At 33.0% G+C, this 11,572-nt stretch overlaps 1 protein-coding gene across 1 annotated transcript; it reads left to right on the top strand.

Annotated features, from left to right (window-relative positions):
* Positions 1-10,009: 10,009 nt before the first annotated feature.
* On the top strand, positions 10,010-11,377 carry LOC131617169 (peroxidase 31-like). The gene is made up of 2 exons (XM_058888518.1): positions 10,010-10,633; positions 10,753-11,377. Exons 1-2 carry the CDS (start codon positions 10,121-10,123, stop codon positions 11,233-11,235), a joined length of 996 nt encoding a protein of 331 aa, XP_058744501.1. The 5' UTR covers positions 10,010-10,120; the 3' UTR covers positions 11,236-11,377.
* Positions 11,378-11,572: the final 195 nt, after the last annotated feature.

Below are 11,572 nucleotides of genomic sequence, written 5' to 3'. Positions count from 1 at the left end.
ACATTTCAACTAAAGTCCTATTGGGTAAAATAGAATGGGATGGACACAAGGAATTCCACTCAAAGCCTATTTCTGACAAGCACAATAATATTGTTGTAAGTTCACCTGATAAGTGTCAATACCGTTTGTGACACTAAAGAGGTTGAATCCATCATCTCCATGCCAAGTTGGCGTCCAACCTCTAGTTGCACACTTCAAACTCTATTGTTTGTTCAACCTTAGGACAAATTGTGTTTCTGAAATGACCCATGAGATTCTTTTATTTCACTATCCTAAATGTCATGTAGTGCTTTAGACCTTCGAGCAAAGTAATGATGGGATTGTCTATGTACTCCAATATAGCCATGTTGAACACCTCGCACATGTTATTCACTTGCAAATAACAATGAATGTTTGTGCGAAATGAATACCTACTCCACATGGAAGGTGGAATTTCCACCATGTCTTTCCACGCATCTTCATTTATATCTTTTATTTTTTACACGGCTCTTTCCCAATCCTACACAATTGTTACTGTAACTGCCTGTCAAAGTAATTCTTTCATGTGTCCACCCATATACTTCTTTTTCCAATTTCCAAATAAATGTTTAACGCACAACATGTGTTCTACATTTGGTCTCAGGTTAGCAATAGTTGGTATCAAACCCTATAAAACATAAAATAGTTAATAACAATGGATATGCAAAATTAACACACATAAAAAAGTTAACAACAATGGATATGCAAAATGTATAAGAATTTGATACCTTATGTTGGTGTGAAATAAAACCATATGACATTTGCATCAAATTATTCATATTTTGTAGTAATAGACCCAAGAACCATTTTAACGAGTCTCTTGTCTCCGCTTCCACCACATCATATGAAATTGGGTAAATCTGATTATTTCCATCTTTTCCCACTGTTGCCATTAACTGACCACCATACTCACCCTTCAAGAAACATGTATCCATACCAATTAAAGGTCTACATGTATATGAAAATGCAACTTTGCGCACCTTAAGACATATATATATATATATATATATATATATATATATATATATGTGTGTGTATATATATATATATATATATATATATATATATATTCTCTAAAAAATAGGTCTAATATCAGACACCCCACATTTAATCATAATTGTACTTTTAGGATTAGATCTCATCAGTTCTTCAGCATAATACCTCAAGTTAGAGTATTGCTCAGTCCAAGCACCTTAAATTAGTTCAAATTCTCTAGTTTTGGACATATATGCTTAAGTTCATGAGAGCTTCACACCCCATTTCTCATGGGCAGCCATTTTGCTGAAGTACATTAATATATGATTCTTTAGACAAGTATGCCCCTTTTACATTTCGAATTTAGGGACTTTGAATTTTGCGGGAACTGTCAGGTCATGGACCAAATAAAAATCCATGGTGTCAAAGCCAAAGATGCCACTTCCTTCTACAACCTCCAGCCTCTTCTCAAGAACCTGATATTTCTCTTTCACCTAATCTACCTCATTAGTCCGCTCTTAATCGCCATTTTAGGAGCCATCAGTATGGTACATCAAAGAGTTATCATCAAAGGGAGTCTGAACCATGGAATGGACAATTGGTTACTACTTAGTGACTATTGGTATCTGTATAACCTGTTGGGTGGAAGGACCTATTTTAGTAGTACTTTTAAATGGTGGAGAGTAGTTAGGAGGTAGATCAAATTCTGGCAACGAAACATTCACCCTTTGAGTAGGTTGTGGCTCTATTGAGATACCAAAATTTTTAGAGGTCACAGTACGCTGAGGCTGATCCTCTTTTGTGGGTAATTCTTGAACCATTTCCATTATCTTGGCCATGGATCCTCTGAGCCCGTTTATATCCTCTTTCATCTTTTCTTGTATGTGTTCAAGGTTTTCCATCTTTCTTCGAGTAATGTCGCGCGTCTCGTAAGGATGTCGGGAAATTTGGTGGCCTTGCTAACAACTTAGTTTTTTTTCTGAGAATGGGAAATAATGGAATGAGAACTTCTTAGTAAATGGACATGCATGGTGATAAATGCGGATGCAAGAAAATTTTGTTCATTTTTTATATGCAGAATCTTTCTATGAAAATGCATTGTCTTGTCATGCAGAGATCCATAAGAATAAAATGCGATAGTCTAAAGAAAATATTTTTAAAATGAATGCAATGCAACAATATGTGTAGGAATTCTCAAGGTGTCAAGATTTTGTGTAACATCTAACCAACATTCCACTCACAGGTAAGCTTTAGGGTTTTTGAAAAAATGGTTCCCTGAGTCACGAATCCCATTTGAAAATATTACCGATGTAACGCACTCGTAGGCCAATATTACCGTCAAGGGGATCTAATCTATGTGAGGTCTTTGTGCCAACCACGCGAGACATGATTCCAGAAGGTCAACACTACACAACCCTCGACTCGGGTTCTATACACAGGTTCTACAAACAGGTTTAAGGGTTCTAGACAAAAGGTCCCTATAGTCATTGACCCATATTAAAAATATTGTCGACGTAACAAATACTCATAGGCCAACAACATTCTCAAAAGGATATAGTTTATGCGGGGTCTTTGTGCCAACGAAACAAGACATACGTCCAAAAGGTCAACACTAATCACCCACCATCTTAGCTTATCTATTTTCTCATACTCATTAGAGAGCCTCTCTCATAGTATCAATGAAATCACCCATGGAACTCCCAATACAACATATTAGAAATTCAACAGTAGATGAATATAACAGGAAAGAAAACACATAGTAGATAAAAGAAAAAGACGAAGAAGAAATCAAGTAAACAAACATAACAGTCATCACAAAACAACTAAACTAGGATGGACTCGCTTGGGAGGATATCTCCAGCAGAGTCGTCAGTTGCCGCAGCGCGAAAAATACCCAAGCGTATCGCACGCTCGAAATACAATTGATTCACCAACAAACTTTATTTATTCCAAAGGAAAGAGACAATATCGATAAAATCCACGAAAGAAAATAAAATATGTAACGGGAAGGTATTAGCACCCCTCACACACGTTCTACTCAACAGGACCCATTTATTTAGTTTTGCGAATGAGTGTTAGCGTGATGTTAGTTACGGTTTTTTAATCATTATGCGAGAAAAAGGAAAGATAATATTTTTTTGGTTTTTAATTATTATACTTGACAAGATTTCAAAATCCTGTATTTACGTATTCGCAAGTGTAATAAGAAAATCAGAGCCCCATAGCTCGTTGTAGAAACATACGTATTTGCTGGTTAATTTTAATAGTGAAAATGAGTTTAGTCAGTCACCTTTGACAAAAAAAGACTCGTTGGTTAAAAGATTTGCGCTTAGGAAAAATGGGTTTGATTGGTTTTAGGCGGGAGACGAGTATTTAAATGGTCAAGCTATACAACTTGTACTCAAATATTCGAGGAAAAGGTAGGATATATGTCCACCTCATCCTTTTTCGTCCCTTTTATTCAAAACATCTAAGACGAATTGAGTCACAACCCCTTGACAGAAGACAAGCATTCGAGTGGTCAAGCTATATAACTTGTATTCAATGTTCAAGGAAAAGGTAGGACATACGTCAATCTCATCCATTTAATCCGTTTATTGAGTTGAATTAAACTCGCTTAATTATTACGTTTTGAATTGAAGACAAATATTCGAATGGCTAAGCTATATAACTAGTATCTGAATACTCGAGGAAAAGGTAGAACATACGTCCATGTCGTCATTTTTTATCCAGTTTATTGTGAAATTTTTTTTAAGCGCTTTTGATTTAAAACCGACTTGATGTTGATTAAGCGTTTAAATTGATGAAAATTATCTTGAATTCATTGTGAAACGATTTTGAAGTTATCAAGATGAAATTATGAACAAGTGGATGATGTTGAATTAACAAAATTAATTGATTAAAATTTGATTAAATCAATTAATTAAGCTAATTAAATTTAATAAAGGTGATTGACTAAAATTAATTCAATCAAATAATCAAGTTAATTAAAATTCATTAACAAAATTAACTAATTAAAAAAATTAAATAATTAAGTCATTAAGAAAGCAAATAACAAAAAAGAAAATAAAATGCAAGATGGAGTGTAAAAGCAAAGGAGGAATTGAAAGTAGAAGAAGATTACATGTTACGCTGGGCCCCAAGGGAATGGCCCAAAACAAAATGGGATAGAAACAAGACAATTTCTTTATAGACTCCATGAGGTGAAAACCCTGCTGAAAACTCCCCTTCAGAGATGCATCTCGAAAACAATAAAAAAATTGAGATTTTGATTAATTCGGAGATGCATCTCCAAAAACACCCAAAAAAAATCAAGATTTTGGTTAATTCGGATATACATATCCGAAAAAATCCCAAAAAATTGTCAGAGGTATTTTGGGATATGCATATACGAAAAAAATCCCAAAAAATTAAAAAATTTAGGATGTTCATTAATTCAGATATCTTAAAACTGATATAATTTATAAGTTATGAATAATAATAATGATAATTATACCGTTCATATTTCTATTTTAATTTCAATTATAAATTAAAAAATAAAACTCATAAAAAATTATAAATAATTGATAAATTTTATATTAATAATTATTAAAATTATAACTAATACACAACAATTATAATTATATAAAAGATAAATACATTAACAATTATTCAACAAAAATTTAAAATAAAAGAGATCAAGTAAAAATAAAATTATTTACTACTTTATTCATATTTTAATATAAATTTCGAATTACATAGTTTTTCAAAATAATAAATAAAAATAAAAAATATAAAAATTATTTAAATAACTAATTATGATAAAAAAAATCATTTATATATAAATTAACTTTTAACTTTAAAATTGTTTTGAAAATTTTGTTTATAAAATGAATTTTTTAACTATAAAATCATTTTTGAAATTTAGTTTATGAAATGATTTTTTATTTATCATAAAAAATAATAAATAAATAGTAAATAAATATTTTTATTATTATTATTATTAATTTTATATTTAAAAATAAGTAGTTGATTTAAATATTTATTAGGCTAATATTTTTATTATTATTATTATATCTTGATTATAATAATATATATTTAATAATATATTTTAATTAATACTATTAATTGTATTGATTCACCTTAATTTTAATTTTTTAATAAGTATTGAGTTTTTTCGGATATGCATATCCGAAAAATCTAGAGACCAAAAATTCGGATATGCATCTCCGAAGACACCCCTTTTCTAAAAAAATATTTTCGGAAGTGTATTTTCGAAGTCACATTTTTCTAAAAAAAATGTCTTCGAATATGCATTTCTGAAATAACCTTTTTTTTTCCAAAAAAAGTATCTTCGGATATTCACTTTTGAAATTTATGGAATTTTGCCGCGGATTCCTATGAAACTAAAGAGTATATAAAAAAATTGTCTAGAAACAAAAGTTGGGTACTTGGAAGATGAAGGTGGATGGTGAACCAAAAATGGGTTGGGCCCAAAGGTCAAAACCCTTATCAATTCAAAACCTTAAGAGTGTGTTTGGATGGAGCATTTTAATGAGGGAAAGTAATTTTTTGAGGGAATTTAAAATGATTTGACCAAAATCCATTGTTTGGATACAAAAATGAAGAATTGTTAAAACGATGGAAATTTATGGAGTATTTCACCTAAGTTAAATTTAATCATTTTGAAATGACACCAAAAACAAAAGAATTTGAAATTCCTTTGTTATTATTATTTCTTCAAATTTTACAAATTGGTCCTCATATTTTCCAAAATTATAAAATTGACCCCAAAATTTTTCAAAAAATTACAAATTGGTCCTTAATAATTTTTAAAATTTACAATTTGGTCCTTCAAATTTTTAAAAATTGCAAATTAGTCCCTACTTTTTCATTTTTTAATTTGGTCCAAAAATTTTAAATTTTATAAAAAATGACACCAAAAATCTAACAATGACTTATCTTAATGCTCCATCCAAATAAAATAATTTAAAATGAATGAATTGAATCATTTGAATTGCTTTGAATTTTAAATTGCTTTAAAATTTCTAATTACCTAATTCAAACACACTCTAAGGAGACTCTTCCGCCTCCCATTCCTCTTCACTCCAGTTTAGGATTCGAGCTTTTGCGAGGGAAAATAAATTTGGTAGAGTATTGGATGATTGTCATTGATGAATATTTTCTAGTGAGTGAGGGATTAAATAGGAGAGTGATGGTGAGAATTGTGATGAGAGATTGAAAAATTGGAGGGAATTGAGGTTAGTGATCCATGTGAGAAGGGTGATTGATCAAAGATTGAGATTTGGCTATATTTGCAATCCGTGTGAAAAAAAAAATGAATCAATGGTTTTACTTGTGTTTGTTTAAATTGGTTTTGTGTTAACTGAATTTGAAAATTGTTTGGAGTTTGTTATGCGTGTGAGTCGTGGTCCCAAATGCATGATGAATGTATTGTGTGTATGTGTTATATCAATGGATGTTGAAGTTGTGGTGATGAACTTAAAACTGAGTTGGTTTTCCTTTTGTAGCTTGTTGTATGATGATGTGAAGCATGGAGCATGAGGGAGTTTTTGATGATGTAAGAAGACGATGACACCATGGAGCTATGGAATTTGGATATGGCATGATGATGTCCAGGGACTGATATTTGGATTTTGTCTCTTTGTATATTTTTGTATGATGTATGATGTATAATGTATATGTGATTGAAATGATAAATAAAACAAAATTACAAATTTGATTTATCCCAACATTTGTCTTTATTCACATTTGATTAATTCAAAAATCTGTTTGATTAAAGCATTATTTAAACTAAATTCAATTCAAAATATGTGGAAAATGCAACATGATGCAATTTGACTTAAAAGATGGATTATTAATCAAGCGAATGACTCAATTCAAAGCATAATTAAATCCATGATGATGGACTTGGACTTGTAGAATAAAATTAAAAGTTAGAGGTTTATGTGAGATAGACCATAAGTGAAATTGTCCAAAATATTCCAAAGTGAATGACCAAACACAAATGTATATGATAATGCAATGTGGCTAAAAATAATTCAAATTCTTGACTTTTTACTAATGATATGATATGAATGAAGAACTATTAGCAAAATAGTCCTTAAAATCAAAACGTTGACTTTTTATAAAGATGCAAAAAAATGACTTATCATATGACATAGAGATGCAAGTTAAAAACAAATGTGAGATGTATGAATGCTCTTTGATGATGCAAAACCTAAATGTTTTAGGGGTCAAATTTGGGGTATGACACAAATGACATGACAATGTAGTAGTAATTATCATGGTTGGACATGAACGTCGTCTTGGACGCAATCAAAGGCTCCATCTTTACTTGGTTATAACAAAAGTAGGCATCCATGAAGCTTAGAGTCTTATAACAAGGGGACTTGTCGATGAGTGTTGGGCAATGGATATAGATCTTTAGGGAATATTGCGTTAAGATTAGTGAAATTGACGCACATCTGCCATTTATTTGTTTCCTTCTGAACCAAGACCATGTAAGTTACCCAAGTTGGGTATTTGATCTTAGTTATAAAACCTACATTTTTAAACTTTTCAACCTACTCATCGATCTCTACCCTCTTCTTTTTTGCCAACTTTGCGATTTCTCTGTATCACAAAATTCACAGTAAAATGTATAGGGAAAAAGTGGCAGACCACATTGGCGTCTATACCAAGCATGTCCAAATGAGCCTTCACGAATAAATCAATATTTGTTCTAAGTTGGGCGATAAATTCTCCATCTTCAGTTTAGTAAGGGAGGTACATAACTTGGTGGGTTGGAATTCCTAGGGCCCAGTCTGGACCTCCTTTATAGCCTATATGGGCGTCATTATTTCTTTCTCGAGGTCTATGCTAGGGTCCAAGTTTACAGAATATACTTTTTTCACATCTTGTTGCAGAACATTGGTTACAGCCATCTCCCTCCAACTTATCCTTATGCTACACTAGTAGCATTCTTGGGAAATCTCTTGATCACCTTAGATTACTCTACTTGCTAGGGAGCAGTTACTTAATACTTATGTATTATGTCGACAAAGTAATGCCCAAAAGATTGAGGGCAGGCCTCCTATGCTGATGTTGTATGTAGAAAGAGTTTATACCATGAGATATTTGACCTTGAGCATCTTCGAGTTCTCTTTCATCCTTAATACGATCTTGAGAGTAAGGTGGCTCTTTACCATTATGAGCTTTACTAAAATCCCATTCAACATGCCTTGGAATGCCTAGATGGCATCTAGATCTATTGCAAAATTTCAAATACTCCCCATAATAGGACATGTGTTGATCATCCTGGGACAATGAATACTTGCTTTATATCTCAATCGCCATATTACACCGTGACAATCATGAGGTCGTTGTTATGAGGATGTATACCTATGACGTCCTTTTTAGAGCAAGCGATTTTATGTTCTAACTTCATTATTGAACTTGGTATGGGGCTGGCAAGCGTGCCATTCAATGCCATGACTTGTCGAGCGTCTCTCCTATATGAGGAGATGGATTTTACGACCCTAACAATCCCATTGGTATGGCATGATAAAAGTGGCCAATGTGGTGGGTGTTACGATGCCTTCCTCTGTCACCACTCTTAGGAGATGATTCAGGTGGCTTGTGAGCTGAAGATGAGTGTGACTTAGGTTAGTTTTACCAGACAACACGCTGAACGCCATTTTTACTTTCTAAATGTACAATAGAAGGTGAGAACCTGCTCGTATAGGATGCAAAAGGCTTTGCTTGTGTGATTTCTATGGATGGTGAGATATCCTAGTGCTCGCTTGAGTACAATAGGGATGCCCACCTTTTCCTTGATAAATTTTGGTGTGTTTGGGGTTAGTGGAAGTTGGGGAATGCGTGCTCATGCAGGACTCATAAGGAACCTTCTTTTAGTGGGGGTCTGGTGAAAGTTCATGATACCCTTTTCTATATTGGAAAGGCATTTATAGAAGATCATAGTGGCCTGGGCTAAAATTTAAAGAGAAGGTTTTCCCATCCCTTCCAAAAAAAAAAGCATGCAATAGAGGTGATCAGTCATCCCTTGATCGTGGGAGGAACATTTTTCCCGCTACTCAGATTCCTCAGTTGTTTCTCCTTAGACACCTCCGAAACCATGTGTATCACATAAGATTGGTTGTTTTTTTGGGGCTTAAGCCCAACTAATTTTTTACCGACCATCTTGCTTTGTATGCTTTGAACAACCTACTATACTCAGGACCCCTTAAACGGCCAAACTCCATTGGGCAATCACCCTCATTAGTTCCATCGCAGACCATTCCCTCTTATGCTCAGTAAACTATCCCCATATATATTATATCGACATCCATACCTATTAAGATTTGAGGTGGTTATAGTTGAACAAAAACCTTGCGATGTTAGAAATTATATATTTAAAACTTTCATTTTATATAAAAGAAAGTTTGACCTAAATTACATCCATTAATCCCATATTTCATTTCAGAACGAGATTTTATTGGTCAAACACAATTCGTGAGATATTCTTGGTCAAAAGCCTTGCGATGAATAGCATTGCATTTAAAAAATACTAGTAAGTCACCGAAGAAATTCTTATTTGATGAATCATAGTATATTATGTTTGTCATTCAAGTACTTATTTCTCCCAATAAAGCCTAAATATTTTGCTGATAAGTGAGTAATAGTAGCAAGTTTTTGAATATACTAAAACTAATACAATAAATTTTTCATAATTAGGATATTTACATCGTGCAATGTCATATACAATTTGAATACGAAATTACAATTACTAATAACCATTAAACATTCCACTATCTATATTCAATTTGGACCTCAAGATTGACAAGTTTCTCTTCAACCAAATGAAGAAAAAAAGCATAATCATGAAATATACAAACCTCTCTAAAATTAACCATCACCTCCTTTAAGTCCTCTCTTCCACATATAATTTAATGCCATTTACTACAACCTCATATCCTTAACCTTTCATTCCTTCACACAATACCAAATTTCCCTCATCTCATCAACCATAGTACAATAACTCATTCATCTCGTTAACCTTAATCAAACAAATCATAAACATTTCTTCAAAAGATTCAATTTTGAATATAAATTTGAATTCTAATAATATTGATATATTAAAAACAATATGATTTGTAAATACAAATCTCACATTTTCATTATATTTTTCCTAGCCTTATTTCCCTTTATCCAATCCAAACTCACCCCAAACTACTATGAAAAATCATGTCCAAGATTCTTAGACATCATGGAGGAAACCGTGGCCGCGAAGCAGCAATTAACGCCCACCACAGCTGGTGCTACACTCCGCCTCTTCTTCCATGATTGCATGATTGGAGGCTGTGACGCCTCCGTTTTGATATCCTCAAATGCCTTCAATAAGGGAGAGCGTGATGCAGACATCAATCTCTCCCTCTCAGGAGATGGATTTGACGTGGTGACGCGCGCTAAAAACATGTTGGAGTTGGAATGTCCCGGCATTGTCTCATGCTCTGACATAATCGCAACAGCCGCGCGTGACCTTGTCGTCTTAGTCGGCGGTCCATTCTACGAGTTAGGCCTCGGTAGAAAAGATAGTCTAGTCTCCAGAGCTGTTGACGCGGAAAACAAATATCCAACACCAAACATGACAATGAATCAGGTTATAAATGAAACTAATCTATTTCATTTTAATAATTTTTTATCTAATATTTTTAGACAGAGTTCAAAGACTCGTGCATAACGATGTTAGTATAATTTCTAAATGTCTGACTATGCTAGGTGATAGAGATTTTCACATCAAAAGGGTTTACAATTCAAGAGATGGTGGCTCTAGTAGGAGCACACACAATAGGATTCTCTCATTGCAAAGAGTTTAGCAACCGGCTCTACAATTTCAGCAAAACCGCTGAAACTGATCCAAAATATAAACCAGAATTTGCCGCGGGGCTAAAGAAACTCTGCCAAAATTACCAAAAGGACCCCGCGATGTCGGCCTACAATGACGTGATGACACCTAAGAAGTTTGACAACATGTATTATAAGAATGTGAAAAGAGGGTTAGGTCTATTGGCTACGGATAGTTTAATGTTTGAGGACAAGAGGACAAAGCCATTTGTGGAATTGTATGCGGAAAATGAAAGCAAATTCTTTGAGGATTTTGGTCATGCTATGCGTAAGGTAAGTGTTTTGAATGTTAAGGTGGGAAAGAATGGAGAGGTACGAAATAGGTGTGATTCTTTCAACAACCTTGATACTAATTGAGATTTTGGTGGTAATTATTGTGGAGAGGATATTCAAATGTAATTCAAATATTTAGCAATGTTTTGTGCAACTTGATTGTGTGCAGTTTGGTTGTGTACAACTATAGTCACAAACTTTAAATCAAAGATCTTTTTAAGTCAAACATCATGTAGTTTAATTATATTTGAATGATTTTCTTAACAAAATTTTGTATGCTATGGTTAAAATGTTTTTGTATTAGACATGTTCATTCTACTTTTACTAAGATATAGTTATATATTTGTATTGTGTCGAATAACATAGCCAAGCAACATATTAACATATCTACTATCTACCCATTATTATAAGATTGACCAAA

Source organism: Vicia villosa, linkage group LG7, assembly GCF_029867415.1.
Source record: "Vicia villosa cultivar HV-30 ecotype Madison, WI linkage group LG7, Vvil1.0, whole genome shotgun sequence".
Lineage (NCBI taxonomy): Eukaryota > Viridiplantae > Streptophyta > Magnoliopsida > Fabales > Fabaceae > Vicia > Vicia villosa.
The sequence above is the reverse complement of the archived record's forward strand: the minus strand, read 5'-3'. Positions and strand labels throughout refer to the sequence as shown.